Source organism: Dasypus novemcinctus, chromosome 23, assembly GCF_030445035.2.
Source record: "Dasypus novemcinctus isolate mDasNov1 chromosome 23, mDasNov1.1.hap2, whole genome shotgun sequence".
In the NCBI taxonomy this organism is placed as follows: domain Eukaryota; kingdom Metazoa; phylum Chordata; class Mammalia; order Cingulata; family Dasypodidae; genus Dasypus; species Dasypus novemcinctus.
In genome coordinates this window covers 16,953,159-16,979,840 of record NC_080695.1, presented here as the reverse complement: position 1 = coordinate 16,979,840, position 26,682 = coordinate 16,953,159, and the positions used below count along the sequence as shown (strand labels likewise).

Genomic DNA, 26,682 nt, shown 5'->3' with positions numbered 1-26,682 from the left:
GGCGGTGCTAGCCCGGGGAGGGCCAAGCCGAGGCCAGAGGGAATGCGGAGAGGCCAGACCCGGATACGATGGGGAAAGCTGTGGTACAATCTGCCTCCTCCAAAAAGCAGAAAATTAGGGGCAGGGTCCAGCTGGGGCAGACGAGGGCAAAGCCAGCCTCCAGGGAGCTGTGAACCTGGCCCAGCACCAGTGGGACGCAGGGGACGGAGGGGCCAAGAGACCACTTGCAGGGCCCGAGGCCTGGGAACAGAGGCAGGAGGCCAGGGGTGAGGTGGGGGGGGGGGCGTGTGCGCCGGGGAGGCGGCAGCCACTGGGCAGGGAGCCGGGTGAGCGGCAGACTTGGGGGACAGTAGGACTGGCCTGGCAGCTTCTTGAGGGCCAAGGGCAGGCTCGAGGGAGCAAGTGGGGAGCCTGGGAGGGGACCGTCTCTGCTTGGGGGTGTGAGCAAAGCCACTTAAGGAGCCCCAAGAAGGTGAGGCCAGGTGGAGTCTTTAAACTGGAAACATTTCCTTCCTCTGCTTCTGTTTCAGCAATTTACAGCTGAAAAATACACTCGTGTTTTGTAATTTCTATAAAGTCAATGGCTCCCCTGAATCTATGCACACTGGTGCTTTAAAGGTACAAAGGCTTACGAAAAAACCCACAGAATCCAGGGAGAGGCCTAAGCACCGATGTCCACAGCTCCGTCCAGCGCTGGGAAGCTGAGGGCGCTGCGTGGAGGCAGCCCGGGCTGCTGGGCCCCAGGGGCGGCTACTGGGGCGGAGCACGTGGCCCTGACAAGCCTCGGCGTGGACGGGCAGGTGGGCGATCCACACTTACTTTAATTCTTTCTTCACCTCTTCGTAGTCAGCCTGTCCTTTGAGTTTTTCTTCCAGTTGCTGAAAAGAGAGGAATTTCATTAGTGGCCATGTTTGAGAATAGGTGGATGGAATTCATTGGCTACAGTCCCTGTCAAACCTTCGGCCTGTCCTTAGAGGAGACACAAACATGCAGAAATGAAAGTTGACATGGTACCGGCGTCTCCATTCGTTCTTCTCTCTTCTGGCCTGGTGTATATGTGTGCAACAAAAAAACCCAGTGCAGATAGAGGGAAAAAGTTTCCCCGAGGTGTAAGACTTAAAAGACTACTTTCTATGAAATACCAGGAAGGGGCTAACTGAATGAAAAGCCCTTCGAGCTTTTCAAAGTGGAGCACATGGAGCAGGTGCAGCTCAGTGGTCGGGTGCCTGCTTTGCATGTGGGAGGCCCAGGGTTCAAGCCCTGATACCTCCTAAAAAAAAATTAAATAACCAATGTGGTGTGCAGCTTTTCACTGAATGTTAGTCTAGCTGACTCCCACAGTTGGCTGGCATAACCTGTGGAGGGACCCCTCTTCATGAGAGAAGAGCCCTTTTTTACAGAGTGTTGTCGTCGGACACGGACCAGAAGCAAAGCAGCTGCGGTTGGGAAGCCCGGGGGTGGGATTTGGGAGTGGAGGCCTGTGGGGCTGGGGCCGTGCGTCGGGGCCCGGGAGCCTGGCCAGCAGGGCCGCGCTGGCACGCTTTGGGGCACAACGCCCTGGACAGCCTCAGGTGCTCTGCGCCCGGACCCCCGTGGCCTCTCTTGCTAGAAGAGCCCCCTTGGCCTACAGTGGCCAACAGACGGTGCTTCCTCCTAGGAAGGTGTTTGTGGACTGGCTTGCTTTTTGACCTGCCCCAAAAGAATGTCCTTGGGGGAACTGAGGCAGCTCAACAGAAAACATGAGGACCCAGGGGTGGGTCTGACAAGTCAGCAGGGTTCAAGCCTGGGGTGAACAAACTTCCTACAGTCCTTCCCATTCGCAGATTTCCATGGAGCAGCCACAACGAAGAACGCAGTTTAAAGCAGGTGGAGAACACTCTAGAGCTTTGGGAGGAGACCCTCATCTGGGCTGTGAGGCCTCTGGCCTCGCCTGAATCCCAACCTGCTGCTGCTTCCAGAATTCTGGGGTTCTCTAAAGGAAATTCATTTAGCCTGCCTTTCCCCACTGCCTTTGCCGGTAATTTCTTGCGTGTGCCTTTTCCACTGCGTAAAATTGTTCTGCCCTAGTTCTTTTTTAAGACCTCTTGCCAAATTTATATATTATAATGGTTTTCTCTGTCATAATCAAACAGGGGTAGTATGCATTCATTTTCCTACAGAAGCTTCTCCAAAGGTGCTCATAAAGAAACGATTATTTCATTCTTTTCCCTATAGTCAAATAGCAGGAAGCACTAATGGGCCAGCCCTCCCTCACAAAAGCTTGTCCACAGTGTCGCTGGGATGAGAAACACAATTTAGAAGGTGGAAGCCACCGGAGTTGGACGTAGAGCCACAGCAAATGGTCATGCTCAGAGATGGGGGCAGGGGGGCGAGATGAAAAGCACGGAGGACCCACAAGCCGGGCCCGTGCAGACTGCCGAGGCGGCTGGCCTGAGTTGGAAGGCAGCTCTGCCACAGGCTGGGAGCCTCTGGGGAAGCCAGTAACTTCTCTGTCAACTACAAAAGGGGAAGGACGGGGGTAGAGGCTGGTGTCGGTAAGGCACTTGGCACAGGGACCGTGGTCTTGGCCACAACCCACTACCGACTCCCCAAAGAGCGTGGTGGCAGCGCCTCCTGGGAGGTTGGCAACGGCCCGGGTCGGAGGGCTCTAGTTGGAGATGACCATTCTCACCGAGAACCAAATGGCTTCCACTGAAATTTTTGCCATCTAACCGGAGCTGGCATAAGACGTTCCCAAGGCCTCTTCTGTAAACCTGCAATGATATTTCTGCCTCTTTGGGCAGACAAGCTGGACAGAAGTCCGGTGAGAGCCTAACCAAGTGTTCTTAACTGCAGAGCTCCTGTCTCCTTGTCCTCACTTAAATCCCCTTATAAATTACCTGGCCGTGAGCGCCACCCCTCAAAACCGCCTTTGCTGTGGTGCGCTGGGGGGCTGCACTGCCCTCTGCACTGACTCTCCGTGCCCGTCACGGAGAAGGGCCACTCGCCTGCAGCTTAGTTCTTTGATCAGACTCCTCTTGGGTTACCGGCGAGTCTACTTTCAAAGGTTCTGGAAGGGGCAGGTGTCGCTCCAGCCTGTCACTCTCTTTGAACAAAGACTCAGATGGAGCTGCCAGCCATGGAGCAGGGTGCTCAGTTCTCCACTTGGTCCTAACCTCTTGCCAATGACCTTATTTAAATACTGCAACATGTCTGCAGGGCCATCTGTCCCAGTGTCTATCTGCCCAAGGAAGAAAAACATCACCGGGGTTCTCCCAATGCAGACCCTGGGCCGAGCTGAAAGAGGCCCAGGAGTCGCTTCGAGGGGGCGAGGGGTGGAGGGGAAGGGACGAAGTCTGGGGTCCGGAGTCCCACCGAGCTGGGCCTCGGCCGGGCTCTGCCACTCAGCTGCAGCATGTCCTGGGACGAGCTGCCTCACTTCTCTGGGCCTCAGTTTCCTCATCTACGAAACGGGGATAACAGTGTACGCCTTACAGGGCAGGCGTGAGGATTACGTGGCCTAGTGCCCGGCAGGGGCTGGGCACGGGGCACAGCGGTGGTGGCTATTACTATCACCCCATCCCACTAAGTGGGGTTCCATATGCCTCAGTGGCATCTAAGGAGGCTCTGGAGTTCAAGGTCACCAGGGGCTGAGTCTGGGACGTTCTCATGTCCCTGCTGTCATCTCCCGGTGTTCCCACTGCGCTGGCAGCCACTTGCCCAGGGTGACAGAAGCAGCAACTGGGAACTGGGGTAATCTAGAAAGAAATCATGTCTAAGGACACCTGCGGGTGTTACATGGAGGAAGGGCAGGTGTCTGAGACCCCGTCCTGCCCCGGCTGAGTGGGACCTCAGAGGGCGGGCCTGGGCTGCCAGGGCCTCAGGCTCCCCGTGTGGAAAAGGGGGAGAGGAACAACTCAGAGCGTTTCCCAAGGGCAGAGGGGGGGCCTGGAGGGGTCAGTGTAGGACAAGCACGTGCAGGCCACCCAGGGCCACACAGACCAGAGCGTTCTCACGAGGTCAGAAACACACACGGTCCCAGGGTCTTAGTAGGTGCTCATCAGATACCTCTTGAATACTGAAGAATTATCTATATGGTGTTCTGAAATTCCATTTAAATTAAATAATTTAAAATGCAAAGTATTTTGGCATACAGCAAATGGGGCACTAAATTTGTAAAAGCTGTCGATTGCAATCAAGTTGTAAAATAGGGCCCTGTGGCAGGTCTGACGAAGGCCCAGCCCTGCAGAAAAGGCTGTGTCTTCAGTTGCCCAGCGGGGGGTGAGGGGGTGGCAGAGCCACAGCGTGTGGGCGTTACAGGGAGAAAGGGCATGTGGCCAGGGCAGCGAGACCTCTCTGCCACCAAACACAGACTGAGAGCAGGGCGCGCCTGCACTGACGCTTACAGACGCGACTTTCTCCTTTGGGGTGAAGAGGTGGGCTTTCAGCAGGTCTGGAGCCAGACTGGCTCGGTTGAGACTAAGCTCCGTGGTCAAGGTGGGGGTCTGGGCGCAGGCCCGCCGACGCTGCGCCTGCGTTGTCCAGGACTGGCCGGGGTGCCCTTCCTCGTGTGCTCAGCTCCCCCGGATACACCTGGGGTTTGAGCACCTGGCCTTCTTGCTTCCTTGGGGGAGAGGTAGGCGCTACTTCTGCAGGGCACGGGGGATGGCCCCAGGGATGCCTGGTACCTGGATGGGGGATAAGCCCGACTCTTCCTGGAACCCTTCTGAATGCTTGGGAGGCTGAGAGCGCAAGAAGAAAAGATGAGACCCTCAGGGTCAGATGGGAGGAGGGTGGTGGTGACATTGGAGGCCCTGATGCTCCAGCACATTGGACATTGGGGTGCAAAGAGCAGGGAGCTGGCTCTGGACAGAGAAGGCAGCAACCTCTGTCCGGCAAACAGGTCACAGGTCACTTCCAACTTGCAGGAGCCGTTGTCTAGGTGGGCCCAGATGGGCCCAGGCACGGGGCCAATGGGCGCCTCACAGAGCAGTGCTGTTGCTGACCGGGAGGGACGCGGCTCAGAATCTGGGGCTCCTGGACACTGCATGTCATGGTCAGCTGGATGTCCTTTCAGTTGGGGACTGTCTGCACGTGAAAAACCTGGATTCACTGAGTGACTATGATTCACCAACTGGTGTCTTTCCAAAAGGATGCATCATAAGATTCCTATAAAGGAATTGCCAGCATTTCCAGCAATACCAAGTGATTGGCGACAATTTTATAGGCACCCATTTTTGACCAGCTACTGCCTGCCAGATCCCACACATCAACGTGGAAGCAGAATTCATGGCCCTCTAGCAAGAGCCTGTTTCTGCCAGTTTGCCTCCCAGTGTGCTCTCTCCAGGGCCTCGCGCTTCCAGCCAGCAGATTCCCCTCGGCCTCTCGCATCTGTGATGGCCACTCTCCTTCCTCATCATCAGAGGCCCACTCCTTCCTCCCCTCACGGCACGGCTTGCAGCGCCTTCCAGGCCCAGCCAAAGTAGCGCAGTGAGGCTTGGCCTATGTGGTCGCTAGAGCTCTGTAAACGGGGAAGTCCGCTAAGTGCCAGTACAGATCTCACTGAGTGCAGCCTCTGCACGGAGTTAGTGGATGGGGATGCGGCATCGGATGCACGCTGCCGGATAAGGAAGCTTCCATCGCCAAAGAGGCAGAGTCTAAAGGCATGCCTAGTGAGTCTAGAAGGCACTGGAGGATTCTAGAGAAGTGACTGCTAGCCCTTTTTCCTGCCCCAACACACTTGAGGGAGAAAGCATGCTCCCACGGTGGCTCGACACGACCCGGCAGAATCTCAGAAGCTGGGGAGGGGGTTCGGAGGGTTGGGAAGCAGGTCCCCCAGGTGATTCTAATACATGTGCCCACCCACCTGGTGGGAAGTACTGTTCTTTAGAGCATGTTTAGAAAATCTAATTCTTCCCTATGGGAGACTGGCATTCTTGTAGCCAGCCTTTCTTATAAATACCCATTTTAAATTGAAGCTACTGGTGGCATTATTTTCTATGCTATAGTGAGTATAATGCAGGTGACTGCCTAATTATACTGCCTTTCTAGTAAAGTGTTCCAACAGAAGACCACAGAATAGAGAGTTATCAAAAATAGCAGCCTTGCACTAGCAGTCTGGTTATTTCATTAATTACCAATACAGAATTGTCCTTTCAAAGTGGCACTGTGCTCCAATGCTTGTCAGACTGGGAAGGAAGCAACGCCTCCCACTTCTGAGGCTGTTTCGATGTCTACGTAAAGGTTAGAGGATGGGTCACTATCTGTGGATGGGAGGCATTTGTTGTGCGCTTTGCTGGGGAAGAAAGACTCGTGGACATCCAGCTGTCGAGATTCCTCACAGAACTGCACCAACTGTCTAAGCGAAAGGAAGAAACATGAGTGGCAAAAACGTGGAGTTGCAAGGTGCTGGAGAAAGCAAGCCAATCAGCCTCAAAACAGACTCAGCAGAGCCTACCAGCAAGGAACTTCTAGATTTTGTTGGGTGAAAATACTCCAATCGTCTGCCCATTAGGAGCCACTGGCCTGTGGGAGACATCCCCCACCAGTGACTGTCATCAAACACACTAGCATTTGTCCCAAACCACTGTCATGTGCTAACGGCAAAACCACCCACAACTCCAAAACCTGAGAGACGGGCTGGAAGCGGCAGTATCCTTTCCCAAAGAGCACCCCCAACTTAAGCCCCCCGCAATGTATCTTAGAGACCACTAAGTTGCAAAACATGGTCCAAGAAGGAAAAAAAAAAAAGTGAAGAGGGGTGGGGAGAGCAGATGGGAGGGGAGGAAGGAACGCAAAGCCCCGTGGTAAGGTGGTGCAGCCCGCCCGGCCCCGCTGCCCGGCCGGAGAGCCGTCGCAGAAGCGTCAGGTGGCCAATTTGACAGGTCTCATTCATAAAATATTTTCCTAATAATTGTATCACTGCTTACTTTTGATTTGAGACTATAAATTATGCACATTAGGAAAAAAAAGAGCCCTGAGAAGATATCTCATTCAATTAACTGCATTCCTTCGGGGTGGGGGAGGTGGATGTACTCATTTGGGGAAGGCTGGTGGTTTCTGTGTGTGGGCCTGATTTCCGGGAAATCTTTACTCCTGGCGACAAGGGGTTAAGATAATTAAAATCAGAGAGCCTTGTTACCAGAGGACATGTTTTGATTATTAGATCAGATGAAGATAAGGGAGCAATAATTTTGGAAGAAGTATTGCTGAATTGTTTCATTAACTGCACAGTATTAAAGAATTCCCCCAAGATATGGGTAAAGAACATTAATTTGTGAAACTGCGTTTCATTTTTTGTGAAGGCAAACATTAAAACCTTAACTGATTTAGAAGAAATTGCTCTATGATAAAAAAAAAATGGTAAGGTCTACAGCTCCCTCTCACCGGTTGTGTGCAGATGGTATCCAAGCATGCCCTTTAACTCTAACATAGGAACAAAGGGCAAATTATCTAATCATAATGCCACTGCTGGGGTCAGAAATGGCTATAACATGAGCAAATTATATTTGATGTAGAAATAAAAAAAAGGGGGGGGGGTCAGAAATCCTGGGTACCATTGGGCAGGCTGATGAGAGGAGCAGACACCAGGGCCAATGGCAAATGTAATCCCAAAGATGCCGGATGGTGTCTTCCAGGACGCGGCCCTCAGCTGCTTCTCACAAAGTGGGAGATCCACCCCAAGGAGGCAAGCAAGAAGCCAGCGAGGGAGAGCCGAGCGTGCCGCCGGAGCCTGTGAGCGCAGGCCAGCAAGCAGGCGAGGGGACAGACTTGCTGGGACCCCAGCAATTTAGTGCTTCTGAGGGGAAAGGCCAAGGGGGACAGGCCCGGGGCCTGTTCATGCTGTTCTCATTTGAGGGGAAGACTTTTGCGGATGGTTGAAGCTCACACAGAAAATAACAACAACAACAACAAAACCTCCAAGTAGTCACTTTTGCTTTTAAAGCAGAAAAAAATTTAACCATTGTGACGGTTAAGTTCATGTGTCAATGTGGTTAGGTCATGGTCTCCGTTATTTGGCCAAGCAAAACTTGCCTAATTGCTACTGTGGGGATATTTTTATTTAAAGCATCAGTTGAGTGCATCTGTGGCTGACTGCATCTACAATCAACAAAGGGCAGATTGCCTTCAACAATGAAAGAAGTCTCATCTAATCAGTTGGAAGTTCATAAAATAAGTGGGGATGATTTCAGCAGTGTGAAGGGAGAATTTCCATCTCTACTTCAGCCAGCCACCTTCTCCTGGGGAATTCATCAAAATTCTTTGTTGGAGTTCCCAGCTTGTGGCCTGCCCCATGGATTTTGGACTTGTGCATTTCCGGCTGCATGAGCCAATTCCTATAACAAACTTCATAACCTGTTGGTTCTGTTTCCCTAGAGAAACTTAATACAATTTGGTACTGGCCGTGGTTAAGAAACAGAATCTTAAGGATGAGATTCCTGAGATGGTTCTGAGGTGTTTGAAACTGGTTCTTTAATCTGATTAGATTCAAAGCACTAATGACCTTATTTCCAAGGACAGAAATAATGGCAGAGAGTCCTTGGCATGAACTGGCAATAGATATATGCAAAATATGACCACTGGATATAGCTATTCAAGTGCTCATAAGAGACAAGGCTCTGAGTGAGAGTGTACTTGACACCTTAACAGAGATTCGTGGAGCTAGTAAGTATAATAATGACGTTGGCTGGTTGTACCTAAACACACCAAAACAGTTGTTAAAGAGGAATGAATTCAAGGTTTCAAATTTCCAACCTAAGTGCTGCATGAAGGACGTGAACGTTTCTCTGTGCGTCCTGAGTCTTCAGAAAACCGGACTTAGAGTGTTGCCGTGGAAGTGGTTGAATTACAACATATATTGAATTCTCATCCTGCAGAGTATCTGTTGTTAAAGTAAGGGTGTTGATTGGAAAGGAATGGGATCCTGGTAACTGCAATGGGAACATATGGGTTGATAACGGTGGTGGGGCGCTGAAACCTACATTCCACTCAGTCTTCTTTGCCAGAGAAACCTGTAATAGTCTGCTCTGAGGAAATAGCCACCGGACCCCGAGCCTGCCCTGTAGAAACAGCCATGGAACATTCACCTGAAGAGATTAACCCTGCTGTGCGGGAAAACCTATATCTGCCTCCCCTGAGGGAACAACTCCCACACCTCTGCCTGAAGAGATTAATCCTGTTTTACCAGATGAAACTGCAACAGAATACTCTGAGGCACTTGGCTGGCAAGACACTTCCATTCCTTTCATGACCTACTTCTACCACCCCCCTTTTTTCCAGACCTATAACTAGACTAAAGTTCCAACAGGCCCCAAAAGGTGAGATACAAAGTGTGACCCTTGAGGAAATGTGTTACACTCCAAAGGAATTGCATGATTTTTCCTACTTGTATAGACAGAAGTCAGGGAATATATGTGGTAATGGATATTAAAGGCGTGGGATAATGGTGGAAGGAACATAAAGCTGCATGAGGCTAAAATTATTGATATGAGCCCACTAAGCAGAGATTCTGGCTTCAGTGTTGTAGCTTGAGGGGATGGAAAGGCTCTAAGTTTGTCTGGGGGATTGGCTGAAGCAGGGACCAAAAGGTGGCCTATGGTGCTTGAGGTTGAAATGCCAGAATTGCCCTGGTGTACTCTAGATGAGGCATTCCAAAGGCGGAGAGACTGAATTGTTAGAGCGGATTTATCATGTAAGACCAGCTCACCCGCCCCAGGAATGTCCAGAGGACACACCTTTCCCCAGGAGGATGAGGGGTAAATATATGAGATTAATTCCATCATCCCTGAAGAGCCCTGGGATCATTCTTTTCCACAGGTCAGACATTACTGTGGGAACTGCTGCCACTTAACTTGGATCCTGGGATGGCAAGAGCCAAGTGGCAGCACTTAATCACCAAAGACAAGGTGGGTGTGGCTATCATAAAGGACAATAAAGTCAAAGTAGTAATCAGAATAGTCTGACTTGCTATGGCTGGTTGATCATGTGGTACCTGGAAGTGAAATAGATGGGCAGTCTACCAATTTTTTTTTTTTTCTTTTTTTTGACAAAGTCTTACTTGAATCACAAAAACAGAGAATCTTGGCCTCTCAATCTATTCCCAGACTTGAGAAGGTTTATGGACCCAGAATCCTTTAAGGCTGAGGTTCACATTGCCGAAAATATATATTGTTAATCTTCCTTAAACAGCCTTCCCCAAAGGGATCTCTGGCCTTGCACTAGGGTAACTGTACACTGGGGAAAATGAAATGATTAGATACTTTAGGGATTATTAGACACTGGTTCAGAAGTGACATTAATTCCAGGAGACCCGATATGTAACTGTGATTTACCCAAGTAGGGGCTTATGGATATCAGGTGATCAATGGCGTTTTAGCTCAGGTCCATCTCAGAGTGGGTTCAGGGGACCCCCAGATCCATTGTGTTTTTTTCCCCAGTTCTGGAATGCATAATTGGAATAGATATATTCAGCGACTGGCAGATCACCACATGGGTTCCCTACCTTGTGGAGTGAGGGCTATTATGGTAGGAAAGGCCAAGTGGAAGCCACTGGAACTGCCTTTATCTAGCAAATTACTAAATCAAGCGCAATACTGCATTCCTGGAAGGATGGCAGATATTGTGCCACCATTAAGGGCCTGAAGGACGCAGGGGTAGTGATTCCTCCCACAACCCTATTCAACTCTACCAGGCTGCCTGTGTGGAAAACAGATGGATCTTGGAGGATGACAGTGGATTATCATAAACTTAAGCAGGCTGTAACTCCACTTGCAGCTGCTATTCCAGATGTGGTATCACTGCTTGAGCAATAGCTACATTCCAGGTCTGGTACCTGGTATGTAGCTATTGAGCTGACAAATGCTTTTTTTCTCAATACCTGTTATTAAAGACCACCAGAAACAGTTGGCTTTCAGCTGACAAGGCCAGCAATCTACCTTCACGGTCCTACCTTAGGGATATATATCAGCTCTCCAGCCCTATGTCATAACCTAGTCTGCAGGGACCTTGATTGTCTCTCCCTCCCTCAAGATGTCACACTGGCCCATTATACTGATAATATCAACCACTCTAGATTTATTGGTAAGGCATTTGTGTCTAAAGAGGGTGAGACATAAATCCAACAAAAATGTGGGGCCCTTTCATCTTTGTGAAATTTCTAGATACCCTCCCAGTGATGCGGGGCAAGTAGAGATATCCCTTCTAAGGTGAAGGATATGCTGTTGTATCTGGCCCCTCCTACAACAAAAAAGAGGCAAAATACATAGCTGGCCTCTTTGGAATTTGGAGACAACATATCCTCCTCTGCTGAAGCTTCTGGCTTCTTTGTGCTACTCTGGCCCACTTACCAAGTAATGTAAAAAGCTGCCAGTTTTGAGCGGGGACAGGAACAAAAGGAGGCTCTGCAACAGGCCCAGGCTGACATGCAAACTTCTCTGTGACTTGGGCTATATGATCCAGCAGATCCAGTGGCAAATACAGTTGTTGTTTGGAGCCTTGGCAGGTCCCTACAGGAGAGTCATAAGCCAGACTCTAAAGATTTTAGGGCAAAGCCCTGCCAATCTCTATAGATAAGTATTGTCCTTTTGAGAAACAGTCTTTGGCTTGCTATGTGGCCTTGGTAGAAAATGAATGCATAACCATGGGTTACCAAATTACCATGAGACCTAAGCTGCCTATTATCAACTGGATGTTGTCTGACCCACCAAGCCATAAAGTTGGGTGTGCACAGCAGCACTCCATCCTCAAATGGAAGTAGTATATACAAGATGGGGCTTGAGGAGGCCCTGAAGGCAAAAGCAAATTAACTGAAGACATGGGTCAAATGCCAATGGTCCCAGTTCTGCCACATTACCTTCTTTTCCCCAGCCTGCAGCTGTGGTGTCTCGGAGCTGTGGTGTCCCTACAATCAGTTGACTAAGGGCCTGGTTTACAGATGGTTTTAAAAGATATGCAGGTACCACCAAAAGTGGATAGCTGTAGCACTACAGTTCCTTTCTGGGACATCCCTGAAGGATGGTGATGAAGGAAAATCCATCCAGTGGGCAGAACTTGGAGCAGTGCACCCGGCTGTTCATCTTGCTTGGAAGGAGAAATGGCTGGATGTGCATTTGTATACTGATCCATGGGCTGTGGCTAATGCCTTGGCTGGATGGTCAGGAAATTGGAAGGAACATGATTAGAAAATTGGTGACAAAGAGATCTGGGGGAGAGGTATATTGATAGACCTTTCTGAGTGGATAAAAAACATGAAGATATTTGTGTCCTATGTCCTCACCAGAGGATAGCTTCAGCAGAGGAAGATTTTAATAATCAAGTGAACAGGGTAAGCGGTGTTGCAGGTACTAAGACTCTTTCCCCAGCCAGTCGTGCCATTGCCCAATGGGCTCATGAACAAAGTGGTCACGGTGGGAGGGACGGAAGTTACATGTATGGGCTCAGCAACATGGACATCCACTCACCAAGGCTGATCAGGCTACAGCCACGCTGAGTGTCCAACCTCACAGCATCAGAGACCAATACTTAGTCCCCAGTATGGCACCATTCCCTGAGGTGATCAGCCTGCTACCTGGGGTGGCAGGTTGATGACACTGTACCACTTTGATCATGGAAGGGATATTTTATTCTTCCTGGAATAGATGTGTACTCTGGACATGGATTTGCTTTCCCTGCATGCAATGTTTCTGCCACAACTACTGCCTGTGGACTTACAGAATGCATTAGCCACTGTCATGGTATGCCACACAAAAGTTCTTCTGATCGAGGAACCCAATTCATGGATAAGGAAGTATGGGAATGGGTGCATGCTCATGGCATTCACTGGTTTTCCCGTGTTCCCCATCATTCTGAAGCAGATGGATAGAACAGTGGAATGGCCTTTGAAGACTCAGTTATGGGGAAGTGAACATGGCTCAAATGACAGAGCATCTGTCTACCACATGGAGGGTCTAGGGTTCGATCCCCAGGGTCTCCTGACCTGTGTGGTGAGCTGGCCCATGTGCAGTGCTGCTGTGCTCAAGGAGTGCCCTGCCATGCAGGGGTGCCCCTGTGTAGGGGTATCCCATGCACAAGGTGTGTGCCCTGCAAGGAGAACCGCCCTGTGTGGAAAAAAAAGCGCAGCTCACCGAGGAATGGCGCCGCACACACGGAAAGCTGATGCAGCAAGATGATGCAACAAAAAAAGAGACGCAGATTCCCAGTGCCACCTGATAATGCAAGCAGACACAGAAGAACACACAGCGAATGGGCACAGAGAGCAGACAACGGGGGGCGGGGAGGGGAAAGAAAGAAAGAAAACAAATCTTAAAAAAACAAAAAGACTCAATTATGGTGTCAACTAGGTGGCAATACCTTACCGGGCTGGAGAAATGTCCTCCAGGAGGCTATGTATGCTCTAAATCAGTACCTGATCTATGGTACTCTTTCTCCCACAGCCAGGATTCATGGATCCAGGAATCAATTGGTGGAAATGAGAATGGCTTCACTCTCTATTACCCCTAGTGATTCACTAGAAAAACTTTTGCTTCTTGTCCCCACAACCTTCAGCTTTGCTAAGGTCTGCTTAAGGTCTTAGTTGCAAAAGGAGGAGTGCTTCCACCAAGAGGCACAACAGTGATTCCACTGAACTGGAAGTTGACTGCCCCCTGGCCACTCTGGGCTCCTCATGCCTCTGAATCAATAGGCAAAGAAGGGAGTCACTCCACTGGCTGGGGTGAATGATCCTGATCATCAAGGGGAACTAGAACCATTACTGTGCAATGGAGGCCCAGGGCGTCCCTTAGTACTACCACGCCCTGTGAGTGAAGTCGATGGACATCTGCGACAGCCCAACCCAGGCAGGACACTCAAGGTCCAGACCCTTCAGGAATGAAGGTTTGGGTCCCCCCACCAGGCACAGCACCACGACCAGCCAAGGCGCTTGCTGAGGGTAAAGGGAAATAGGAAAGGGCAGTGGAAGGAGGAGTTGTATAAACACCAGCTATGGCCATGTGACCAGTTACAGAAATGAGGCCTTTAATGGCTATGAATATTTCTTGTTTTGTTATGAATACTTGTATCTATACATAAAGCAAACGTCTTTGTCTTCTTCCCTATCGTATGCCCTTATCATAAGTCATAAGTTGTATTAACTTATTTCTTAGTATTTAAGTTATAGCATATCAAGTTTAAGAGTGAATATTACCCAAGGACTTGTACCCTATTCTGGGGAGAGTTAGCACGTGTCCTGTTGTACGAAGGACAGGTGAGCATTGTTAGGTGGAAGTATGACTGCTACTTTTATTTAGAGATGAAGTATGGTTTAAGGAGATTTGTGTGGGTGCCAAGTTGACAAGGGGTGGACTGTGACAGCTGAGTTCATGTGTCAACTTGGCCAGGTTATGGCGTCAGGTTGTTTGGCCCAGCGCCGGCCTGACTGCCACTGTGAGGATATGTTGTGGACTTAAATCATCAGTAAATTGATTGCATCTGTGGCTGGTGACATCTACAATCAGTTGAGGAGATGGCCTTTAACAATGAGAGCAGTCTCATCCAGTCAGGTGAAGGCCTTAAAGGGAGAACTTATGATTTTAGCAATCCAAAGGGAGAATTTCCATCTCTACTTCCGCCAGCAGCTTCTCCTGGGGAATTCATCAAAAAGCTTGGAGTTCCCACCGTGGCCTGCCCAATGGAATTCTGACTTGCCCATCCCGACAGCTGCAGGACCCAATTCCTATAATAAAATCTCCTAATATTTACATAATATATTTATCTTCAATTGATTCTATTTCCCTGGAGATCCCTAATAAAATCATTATCTTTGCAGACAACAAAAATGAGTTATGCCTTATGTAACAGCCAAGGCAGGGCAAATAAGCAACTTTTGAGATGAGGCCACCTGCCATGGTCACTGCATCTGGCACACAACCAGACACCAGGGCACAGCCCAGAAGCAACCTACTGACTCGCTTGCGATGTGGGTAGGGACAAGGGAGCAAGAAACGCCCCACCAAGCTGCGTGGGGCCAGCTGACCCTGACGGAGTGTCCTCTGGGCCCAAGCATGGACGCTGTGCTTGCATCCACCGCCCTTTCCTGCACGTGGTCGCGTGGTAGAGGGGTGTGTGTGCGTGTGCCCAGGCCCTCCTCCTGTGTGGCCGGTGGGGCAGCAGGGGTGTGTGCATGTCCTCTAGCCCTCCCTTCCCGTGGATGCCTACATGTGTCCGTCCAGCCCTCCCGCTCTGTGTGTGCGCGCACGCGCCCGTCCGTCCCGCCCTCCCTCCCTGGGGGCCGCCTGGGCCCCGGGGGCGTCCGCGGTGCCCTTACTTTGAGCGTGCTGTTCTTGGCGCTCAGCTGCTGCTCGAGCTGGGCGATCTGGCTGGCCGAGTTCTCACGCAGCTTTGTGAGGCTGGCCTGCAGTCTCTGCACGTCCTCTACCAGCTGGGCGATCTCCCGCTCTTTGGCAGCCAATTCAACTTCCAGACTGGAGCGGGTCAGCACCTCTATGGCCTGCTCCTGCGGAGGAAAAGAAATGACACAACTGCGCCGGCATCAGGCAGCTGCCCGGGGCATCTGTGCAGGCAACCGGGGCAAAAAACCCGCAGCCTGAGGATGGGGCTGGTGACCTCCTGGCCGCGGGCCTCCCTGCCCCACCTTCCTATTAAAGTTTGCTGCAACCTGGATCCAGCTGTTCATCAAGGATCGTGCACCTACCACGTACCCGGCACACAGCAGTGAACAAAGAGGACAGAAGTCCCTGCCTTCACAGAGCTGACCTTCTAGTGGGGGTCAGGTAGGAAGGATGCAATAAATACGTTTCTTAGTAAGATGGGAAGTGTTGGATGGTGGTAAGTGCTTCGGGAAGGAAAAAACAGGGAAGGGGGCTGGGGGTCGGGAGTTGAGCCGGCATGTTTAATTAAGACGGTCAGGAGAAGTTTCATTGAAAAGGTGACATTGGAGCAAAGACGGGGAAGGCGGAGAGAGGGGCCCCGCCAATAGCTGAGGGGTGGGGGGTGCTCCAGCAAAGGACCAGCAACAGGGACGGCTCTGAGGAGCGAGAGCACCTAGAACATTCCAACGTGTTCAGACTTTTCTATCACAAGGTGACTCAATGTCCTCTGGTTTCATTATTAAAGAAATTGTGCTCAAGTTGAGATATTGTTTGAGAAGCTGATTCTCAAGAGCCAGCTTTTTCAACAAAGAGTTAAAAGATGTTGAAGATATATAGTTGGGGTTCCTTTGCTTAGAAACTCATATGATAACTGATTTTACAAACTTAATTTGTTTCTTAAAAAAAGCCCCTTGTAGAAAACTTGCAACACAGAAAAGAGGTATAAAAAAAGAAAAAGTCATCCACAATTCTGCTTCAAGGACTAAAACCATTCTTTTTTCAAGTTTTAAAAATAGGCATGGCTCTGAACGATTTTGGGTACATTCCTGCCAAGCAGGTGGCGGTCAGGGCTGGGCGACGTGCCTGGGGAGGACGGGGCGGCAGTGGTGGGGAGCCACGGCGCACCACAGAGCGCCATTCTACACGGGGCCAGAGGGGGTGGTGGCCGTGGCCCTAGCAGGTGAGCGCGGCCAGCTTGTCCCATGCACAGATGTGTTTGTCCAGAGTTTTCCACCGCCGGGAGAGCCAGTCACCCAGGGAAAAAATTTTCCACGACTCCCTCTTGGCAAATCGAGGCCTTTACCGCTGAAGACTGGGAAGCTTTGCGTGGAAAGTGCCTCCTCTGTGACTGATTTGCACACGGGCCGTGTTGTGATATAAGTTCATCTCTCCTGACCCTGCACCTGGCCCTGGGGCCCTGTGCACCCTCCTGCAGCTTTTTAAAGGGACACATGCTGTGCAAAGCAGTTCCGCAGGGCGCTCACAGACAGCCGCCCATTCAAACTGGGGCCAGTCCATGGTGGGATGAGAACAGAAATGGAGCAACTTGACACTGCTGTGCCATTTGTATTGTCTTCGATAAAACCATCCATCTGCAGTAGGTTGGAAAATAAAAACAAAACAAAGCTCCTTCACTACGGAGGGCTTGGGGCGCTCCGCCTGGACGCAGCGGGGAGCCGGGGGAGGCAGCAGTAGGAGGCCAAGGGCCTCTGAGAGAACGCTGGGAGGAGCCGTGGAGACGGGCCCCAGGAAGGGAGAGATGGGCCCAGGCTGAGAAGGAAGGGGGCTCCGCTCCAGGGTGGGAGCCGGAGGAAGGCGGGGCACCGCGGGTGGGCAGAGGCCGGAGGGCAGGGAGCGGGACAGGAGGAGGGGCCGGCGCTGGGAGGCCCAGCCCGAAGCGCACCGAGCACGCTGGTGCCAAACGTGGCCGCTCGGGATGGCGGCTGGAGCAGCGCTGGCCGTAGGGCCCCCTAGGGCTCTGAAGCAGGAAGGAGACAAGACGGAGGCTCCTGGGGGGGTCAGCCTGACGGGGGTCACCGACTGGCGGATGCCAGCCCTTACAGCGGCTTAAAGCCCTTGTAGGGAAGCTCGGGCAGAGTAAGCCAAAGGCGAGCTGACCTCAGCCCGGCTAAGTGCAGGGCGATGGACGCATCAGGGATCGGTGGCCTGGCTGCTAAAGATCAAACTGCAACTCTCAGCACGGAGCGTGGACCAGGACGGAGGCACGGGTGCGGGCCGACCTTGGGGGCAGCCTGGCTCAGCCGCGGGCTGACTGCGTGAGGGTGGGCACGTCCCTGAGCTCCCAGGAGCCCGAGGCACAGATTCCTCGTTCAATCGGTAGCAACAGCCATACCTGTCTTTCTAAGGCCGGACACCCCAAAGCAGTAAGCCCTAGCGAGAAGAGAGAAGACACCATCCTACCCTCGGCCCAACCTGTGGCTCGCTCCCGCCTCGACTCGGTGGCACTCCTGGCTGTCGCAGGGTAAAGACACAAGGGGGCTCTAAGAGGGAAATGGAGGAGGCCCGAAACGACGGGGAGGCGGCGGGTGGGGGAGCGGCCTGAGCATCTGAGCAACATGGGGACCACCTGGGATGACAGAGGAGCCTGGTGAACACGTGGGGGAAAGGCAGCCTTCAAACCTCCACGGCAGTCAAGGTCACCCGAGAAGGGCAATCAGGAGGCAGCACATGTGGATTCGAGGAGGGCTGGGGGAAAGTGGATGTGGCTCAACAGATAGAGTCCGCCTACCACACGGGAGGTCCAGGGTTCAAACCCAGGGCTCCTGACCTGTGTGGTGAGCTGACCCACACGTAGTGCTGATGTGCACAAGGAGCGCCGTGCCACACAGGGGTGTCCCCCGCATAGGGGGGGCCCCACGTGCAAGGAGTGCACCCCGTAAGGAGAGCTGCCCTGTTTGAAAAAAGCGCAGCCTGCCCAGGAGTGGCGCCGCACACACGGAGGCCTGACACAGCAAGATGATGCAACAAAGAGAGACACAGATTCCCGGTGCCGCTGACAAGTGTGCAAGCAGACACAGAAGAACACACAGTGAATGGACACAGAGAGCAGACAATGGGGGGGGGGGGAGAATAAATAAATCTTTTAAACAATAACAAAAAACACCCAAAATCCCAAAAAAACACAAAAAAACCCATGAAAAACAACAAAAAAAGAGGGCTGGGGCCACTGGCGGTCGGGTCTGCCGGAGGCTCAGTCACGTCAGGATCACCTGTTGGCGCTTTAGAAAACCTGTGGGTTCTGTTACGTTGACCTGTGTCCCCCCAGATGACCCGTTCCAGTCCTAGCCCCCACCCCGTGAAGTGCCCACTTGGAAAGAGGGTCTTTGAAGACCTGATTCACAGACAAGGGCCCTCGTCCCATATGCCCGGGGTCCTAAGAAGAGGGCAAGTTTGGGCACAAACGAAAGAGAGAGGGGGATGTAGCTGCTGCCGCCACCGTGGAGGGGCCTGGGGCCACCGCGGCTGGGAGAGGGGCGGGGAGCAGATCCGTCCCTGGAGGCGTCGGAGGGAGCGCAGCCCTGCACCACCTCGATTTCGGCCTTCCAGGCTCCGGACTGCGAGAACCAAGATTCGTGGTCTGAAGCCACGCAGTTTGTGGAACCGTAATGGCACCCCCGGAAATTAAGACAGGCGCAGGTCCTGCCCTGGAGACGGTGATTCAAGAGCGTGCGCTGGGGCCTGGGAACTCCTTGGGGACCGGGTGGGAGCCAGGTCCAGGGCCCCGGCTCAGACAAGCCCAGGGAAGAAGGGCGGAAGCTGACCTTCCCTGAGGGTCACCTGAACACCTGAACAACTGACCGCGGCGGGGTCGACAAGCAGGATGACAGGCCCTCTGTGGGCGGGGGAGACCCCACGTCTGTCCAGCAGGGAAACCCCCACAGCTCCAGGGTTCCAAGCCCTATAGGGAGTTCTTCAGCCCTCTAAGGTGCTGGGTATTGGGGACCGTGAGTCCTCGCGGTCCAGACGCCAAGAGAGAGGTAGGCGCGCTCTGCAGACTCACCGCGCTGGAAAAAGCGGAAGAGCCAGAGTGCTGACAGCAGGGCTGGTGCGCGTACAGAGAGAAACGCGCACACAGAAACTGACGCGGGGTGCTGGCCAACTTTGTCTCCGAGCTCAGGCGTCTCCCCTTACTTCCAACCCACTTGCACAAACTATCACCAGTCACACACAACTGCCTACTGAGTCCTCCTACCAGGCCTGGAAGATGCTGGAGAATCATCTCTTTTGTCTTGCAGCCATTTTCATATTAGATATGAACAAGATGCCGAAGCACTGCTCAGCGCCAGGGACGCCCGATTGGGAAATGGCCTGTGGCAACGCTCGAAGCCAGAGCTAATCCTTCCTCTTTACCCCACTGGGGGGAACAGGCGAGGGCTCGGGAAGCTGTTTTACTTCCCTTCTCACCGCCTCTCTTGCTGCCACTGCCAGCGGTAAGGAAGGCCAGATCCCACCAGGAGCGCTCGCCAACTTATCTGTAAATAGTCTGCAAATTATCTTCCTATACATATGAGGGAAGGTGGTGAAAAAAGAAAGGACTTTGGAGTAGAACAAGCTCAGGTTCAGATTCCAGCTTTCTCATGTGCCTGAGCTGAGTGACCTTGGACAAATGACCCAGCTCTTCTGAGCCTCAGTTTCCTCCTGTGTAAAACGATGGCAACAATAATACTGTCCTCTGATGACTGCTGTGATGACGTGGAAGTGAAATAATCCTAGGAAGCCCTGCTCTCCAAGGGACTGCTCGCCTTCGAGAACTGCCGATTCCGCCGCGACACTACGGGATCCGCTGGGGCCTCTGCTGTGTCTATAGACCTACTATTTCTCTGCTGAGTTGTGCCCGCCAAACCCAACAGCCCATTTTTCCGCTGGCCCGGGTCCCCACGTTGGCTCCCCAACTGGCTGAGCTCCTGCCGATGGGGGAACGCAAGGCCGATGCCAGCCCCTGCAGGGCCGCCCCCGGAAGACTGAAGCAATGCCATGTAAACACTGCACTTAGCGATGATGGAGTGTGCGAGCACCCCAGGGCCCACAGCTTACTCTACCTGCAAGGACATTCATTTCCTTCTGAAATGTTTTGGTTGCTGCAGCCCAGAATAGTGCCAAAAATCCTCAGTCAAAACATTTCGCTCAGGAGCCCGGTGTGGACGCGTGAGAATGGATGGCTTCCTCCGTGGGACCAAGAAGCCCCAGAGGCCGGGAAGCAGGTTCCGATTCAAGCCCCCGCCGCCCCCTACGGCTTCCTCCTGGCCTCGGCTGTGCCCTGCTCCAGTCCAGCTGCAGCCAGAGGAGGGGGTGTCGCCGAGCCAAGCGTATACTTCGGTTAAAAGAACTAGCGTCCACGACATACGAAGGACATGATGCGTCAAAAATGGAAAACTATTTTTCTTTATCCTGAAACGCTCATTTAACATGTTTTATGCCATGTTAGTTTTAAAAAAGAAAATGAAAATCCATTCTTAAAAGACGGTTCTAACAAAAAATCCGCTTTAGGTGTGCCAGTGCTTCCGCTCCGCTCCTGGGGAATCACCTAAAACCCTTTGTCTGAGCGTCAGAAGACCCCGTCAAGCCCTGGCTGGGAGGCTGCCCGAGCGCGCGCCAGGGCAGGGCCAGGTGCTCGCGTGCTCAGAGCTTCCTCTCCCTCGTCATGTGAAGGAACAAGATCCCGTTTCACTGACTGGGTGAAAACAAAGGCTGCCAAACACATATGGACTCACCGCCACCGCGGCTTTTCCTGATTAGGTGGGAATCTCCTTGGGAAGGGCCTCGTCTCATTCCTCACTGTCTCCCCGGCGTCGGCCACAAGCCCTGGCACACAGAGCAAGGGCGCAACACACCTTGATGAATAAGGAAAGTACGCTTGCCAAGGCAAGACGCTCATCACAGGCTTTTAGGGCTGGAGGGGACTTAGGACTTAATCCCTTGTTTTACAAAGGAAGAAACTGAGGCCAAGTATGACAGAGGTCTGTGTGTGAACTAGCGATGGAGGTGAGCCTAGAAACTGGTATTCCTGGATTAGGTGCCAACCACGAAAATAAGACTGAGAGTCACCATGCAGGCTGATGGACGACTCTGTGTGCAGGCTCTGCGCTCAGCAGAACGCCCTGAATCCTAGTAAAAAGCCCATTTCACAGACAACGAAACTGAGGCTCGGGACGGCGAAGTGCTTGCCCAGCTGCATGGCTTGGACACCCGTGGGCTCCCCTCCTCCCCTGCTCCCAATCATGTGCAGCGCTGGAGGGGAAGAGCTGGGGGAGCTCCGGCTGAGAGTTGTTTTGCTTCACCTTAGAAAACTCAGGAGGCAAAAGCGCTGAGACGGAAGCCTCAGTCCTCCCGAATGTGGGCACCTTGGGAGCGAGGCCAGCTGTTAGGTGGAAATGGGACGGGCAGTTATCATGGTACCTCTCTGGCCTTCCCAGCTCACCACCAACTGCTTCTTGCAAGGAAGGGCACATCCGGGAGAAGCACAAAACTGTGGTTTTCCCTGATGACTCTGGGGTGGGGGAACTCAGTGAAGATCTCCACCCATGTTCTCCCAGTTTCCAGGGGCGCCGAAGGTGCTTTCTTTGGTGACAGACCTCACCCAGCCTCCGGCTCGGCGCTGGATGGGCGACAGGCTGACCATGAGCCACCGGGGCAGCGTCAGTCAAGCAATTCCTTTTGACTTCAGGTTTTGGCCCCGAACCGTTACAAACACTCCCCACCAAGAGGGCGGGTTCTGTTTAAAATATGATTCTGAAAAGGAGGCGCTAGAAATAAAAATAATAAGGCAGCTGTCGCCCGGAGCTGCCGAGGCCAGGCGGGCAGCGCCCCGGCAGGGCCGGGCTACCCACCACGTCCGGCGCCTTCTGGATCTGCGAGGCCAGCTGGAGAGAGTGGTTGGCTGACGAGAGCTGCTCCCTCAAGGTCTCCGCCTCCCTCTGCGCCACCTCTGCCCTCTGAAGGAAATGAAAAGGGGCGAAAAGAGAACGCACGTTCAGTTTAACAACTGACAATTATTACAAGAACATTCATCAATTCATGCCTGGCTGACTGTAATTGATTTTCCTAAACACTCAACCTAATAAATGCTGGAAAAAAACATAGAATGTGATGGATTTTTATTTTAAACAGTACAAGGAAGAAATAATTGAGCGATTATGACAGTAATTTAACGCTAGGAGCAAGGAATCCCCTGCTGATACTAACGCTCCGGCCCACTGAATTTCCCAGACTGAATAAATACGAGTGGAAATAGAGTCTTTTGATTCAATTTCTTTCTATTCTCATAGACCAGGAAGATTTTATTGCAGGATTACTCCTGGGAGTAATTCTCACGGGTAAACAGTGAATTAAAGACACTTTGGCCATTCTCTTCCTAAAAACCGGCACAATGTTGTGGTTGTTTTCCTGCAGAAAGTATTTCCATAAATGTAAAGGGTGTAAATGCTGCTGCTTTTGTGAGAGCTGGGCTTATCTGGACATGTTTAACCCTTCCCTAAGCCCTAACCGCGTTTTTGGAGGCCAGTGCTGGTGCTGAAGCGAGCAGGCCGAGCCGGAGGCCGGAGGCGCTGGGGGCGAGAGGCGTGGAGCCCGGGCAGGGAGCAGGGCCGGGCATGGAGGGCGCAGCTCCCTGCTGTGCTCGGAGTATCCAGGAGGCCACGGCCACGGGCGAGCAGACCAGGATCTCCCACTGGGCAGAGAAGGCCCTGCAGAGCAGGCGTGGGAGGAAAGAGAGCCTGGGTTTGGGGCAAGAGAGGACCCAGGCTCGCCGCCTCGCCCGGCCAAGCCTCTGTCTTCCCTTTTCTAGCAACTGGAGCGCCGCCCCCTTCTTAGAGGCCTGGGGAGGACTGATGTACCCGGTATGCATCTTCAAGGGCATTTACGAGGATCATTGAGACAAACGTGTAGGATGGCGGGAAACACTAGGCTTGCAGGCTGAGAAGCACCGCGCCGCTTCCTTCCACCAGGCTTACACGCGCCAACCGGAAAAGATGAATGAGGACAGCCTGGCGGAGCGGGGGCCGCGGTGCGTGCTTGCTCTGTGGCGGGACAGTGTGTGCTGCCAGCTGCTAAGGAAGCGCCAGCGCAGGGAGACCAGGCTGGGCCCAGCCTGGCCGTGCTTCTCTGCGGGGGGGGGGGGGCTGTCAGAGAACGGGCTTGGCAGCCGTGCGCGGCTCCGGGGACAGCGTCTGCTCGGGCAGCGTCGTTCTGAGACCCTCTCTGCTCCGTCTTGTTCCTACGCGCAGTCGTGTCTGCCCAGGGTGGAGGGACGGGCCCCGCCTGCTTCCTGGGAAGCGCTTGTGAACTGCACGCCACCCAGTTCACCAGGGGCCCGGGCAGGCCCGCGACGCTCCATGTGAATGGTCTCCTCCGCCCTTCTCTGTTCCAGGGTCTGGAAGCACCCGTCAGAACAGGGGGCAGTGGGCCGGGGCTGCTGGGCGGTGGGGGCGGTCCTGGCTCCTGCTGACCCAGCTACACGGGCCGCGGGAAAGGTTCTTCTTCAGTGAGATTTCCCCTTGTCTACTTCCAGATGTGTCCTTCCAAGTCGTTCTGAGAATCGCATCCTATGACCAAACAATTTACTCTTTCGCTTCCGCCAAAAGCTGGACGCAGAGTCCCTGCAACCGTCAGGACGAAGGTGCACTTTGACCTCCTTCCTAGCCTCCTCTTGGCCTAGTGGAGAAGCTGCCGACAAGGTAGCATCACCATCCTGAGAAAATTCTGGAAGTATTTCGGGACAATTAGAGCTCAGCACTGCGCAGGCAGTGAGTTCATGAGGACACCCTGGGGCCTGCCAGGGTCTCGTCCAGAGGTTAGTTGCTTAGAGCACAAGACTGTTCCACCGAGGGCCAATGGCTCGCAGAGCAGGGAGCGTAGCCACTGATGACTTCGCTTGCTTGGTTTGCATAATTTCTCCTGAGCCTTTGTAGTTATACTCAGTTTCCAAGTTCACATCCAGGGTCACTCTGGGGTCTATCCCTTGGTAGTTAAAGCCTTTTAACACATTTGGCTCGACCTGACTTCTTCAGTGCCACTTTTTGATCCTTTGTCTGTTTAGGATTCATATACGGAGTGCATCCAAAGGTGTGGGGAGGGGGGAGGCATTTAAGGTGGTTTGTGCAGTTAAACATGCACAAAGCCGAACGACTGAAAATAAAAACAGGCCTAAAAGCTGTTAAAGGCGGGAGCAGGCTGGCTGCTGCTGGGGTACAGCCGGGAGGAATTCTCTCTGCAGCTGGTAACTCCCCTGGCCCCTCATTGGCAGCCAGAAAGGGCAGAGCCAGCGCTTTGGCACTGTTTGCTTCGAGGCTCTTCCACCTTCCTGACCACTGTGACTCAACCAGCCTAAGTTGTGCTTCTAGAATGGGAATCCATGGCAGGAGACTTGAGGCTTTGGCGCTGTTTTCTGTTCTGGAATGCCAGGTCCAGGACTGTGGGCGCGTGGGACACCCAGCTGTTTCCCTGACCGGCTCTCTCCTTTCCTGCCTGCCCCCTGCAGAGGCATGAGGCCACACATCCAGGGCCGAGCCGTGTGCAAATGGGGCAGGCTGGCGGCAACCGCCCCCCGACTGTGGGAGCAGCGCCCCGCCGGGCCTGCACTGCCCTGCAGAAAGATTTCTTCTCCTGACTCTTGCTTGCCTTCTGTGTACTTTTCTGAGCAATGGGGGGAAATGCTGGAAGCAGGGGGAAAGTGAAGGAGGACAAGCGAACAGATGAGGACACGGCTTGCATTTGGTGGTGTCCTTCACATGCCCTGCGTGAGCTGCCTCTGGTGGCACTGCTTCCTCACCCTAAAGTGGAAAGCTTCCTTCAGGGAAGTGACCAGAGCCTGACTGCTGCACAGGACAGTCACCTCCATGGTGGGGGCAGCACGGCACACCTTGTTGCGTGACCTGGGCCAGCCAATGGGGGTGTGTCCTCCCCATGCAGCAGCAGCCACCTCACCAGCTGCAGGAGAGCTTCGTGTCTCCGAGGGGCACAGGCGCTGCTCTGCTGCCCGGGGGCGGGTTCATGTCGGTCACTGGGTTTACTTACCGAGTGATTCGGGGAAGAGCAGCCTAAACCGTGGGACCTGGAGCCCGAGGAGCGGGGGCAGGCCCCAGGAAGGAGAGTGAAGAAGAGCTTTCCCCTAACCTCACCCCCCAAAGGTGCACATTTTAGACCGTGAGTAAAGGACGCGGTCAGCTTATTTCCAGACCTGCAAGTCTGAAAAATTTGGTTCAGAAAATGCGGGGGAGAGCATCATGGTGACAGAGGGGGCTGGGCAGCAGCCAGGCTGCGGACACAGAGAAGGAAAAGGCAGAGCTTCACGGAGCTGCGGCAGAGGAGGGGGTGTCACCCAGGAGAGAGGGCTGGTAACACTGTCGGGGCCTAGAGCAGTGCCCAAGGTAAGGCGGCTGTGGCTGGAATTCTCTGGGGTTTTCTTTTCCCCACAGCCGTGGTTGAGATGAGAGAGAATCCTCAGAGCCTCCCCTGCAGGGGAAGCTTTTCCCCAGTTCACTCTCTGTTGGGGACTGAGTCATGCCCCCAGCTAAAAGCTTATTCAGGTGGTACCCCCTGGGCCATTTGTGAATAGGACCTTGGAAGGTGACACTGGTTAAAGTGTGCCCTTAATCCAACACGGAGGAAGTCCTTATGAGCAAAGGGAACTGGACACGGAGAAAAAAAGCCGGAAGTCAACGGAACCACGGGGAGAAAGGAGATTCTCCATGTGCCTCGCCATGTGGCGGAAAAGCCAAGGACCAGGGAAAAGCGGCAGCCGGCCCCGAACGCCAGGCTCCAGGGAGAAGCCATGCCTTGCCGAAGCCTTGACTTTGGACTTCCAGCCTCAAAACCATGAGCCAATAAAACTCCCGTTGCTTTAGCAGTTGGGAGACCAATCCGCCATCTGAGGGTGGCCTTTGGGGTTCCTGGTTTTATGTGGGGTCCCCTATCTAATCCTCCACCCTCCTGTCCCGAGGTTTCGTCTCTTGTCCTCTCTCTAAGTGTGGCCATTAAAACCCAGGCTTGGGGACACCAGGGATGAGCGAGTCCCTCCAGGGACAGAGCGGCAGTGGGCTGGCGACGAGCCATCCCCGGCAGGGGACTGGGCCCTGAAACAACAGCTGGGCGTCTCAAGCTGATGACACCCTGGCAGCCCAAGCCCGCCACCCTGCCGCCTGCGTTTCTGGCGACTGTGACGGGACTGATGCAGCTTTGTTCAATCAGGACTTCTGGGCTGAAGGCTGGGGCTGCGGCAATGCCACCCCGTAAATACTGCTTACCACACGTGGACTGAGCCACGATCTCAGGAAAGCCTGGTGAGCATGTGTCACCACCTCCTCCTGCCACCCGCGGCCTCGGC

At 53.2% G+C, this 26,682-nt stretch overlaps 1 protein-coding gene across 7 annotated transcripts in view; it reads right to left on the bottom strand.

Moving 5' to 3' along the window:
* CUX1 (cut like homeobox 1) overlaps positions 1-26,682 on the bottom strand; it is a 336,617-nt gene that overhangs the window by 51,323 nt on the left and 258,612 nt on the right. For 6 of the 7 annotated variants that reach the window (XM_058285907.2, XM_058285909.2, XM_058285904.2 and 3 more), the window contains exons 10-12: positions 22,190-22,294; positions 15,278-15,466; positions 820-878 (exon numbers count right to left, since the gene is read on the bottom strand). In XM_058285907.2, coding sequence (XP_058141890.1) covers positions 820-878; positions 15,278-15,466; positions 22,190-22,294 — 353 coding nt within the window. The remainder of the gene's footprint in view (positions 1-819; positions 879-15,277; positions 15,467-22,189; positions 22,295-26,682) is intronic. The other variant, XM_058285906.2, reaches the window with a different exon arrangement.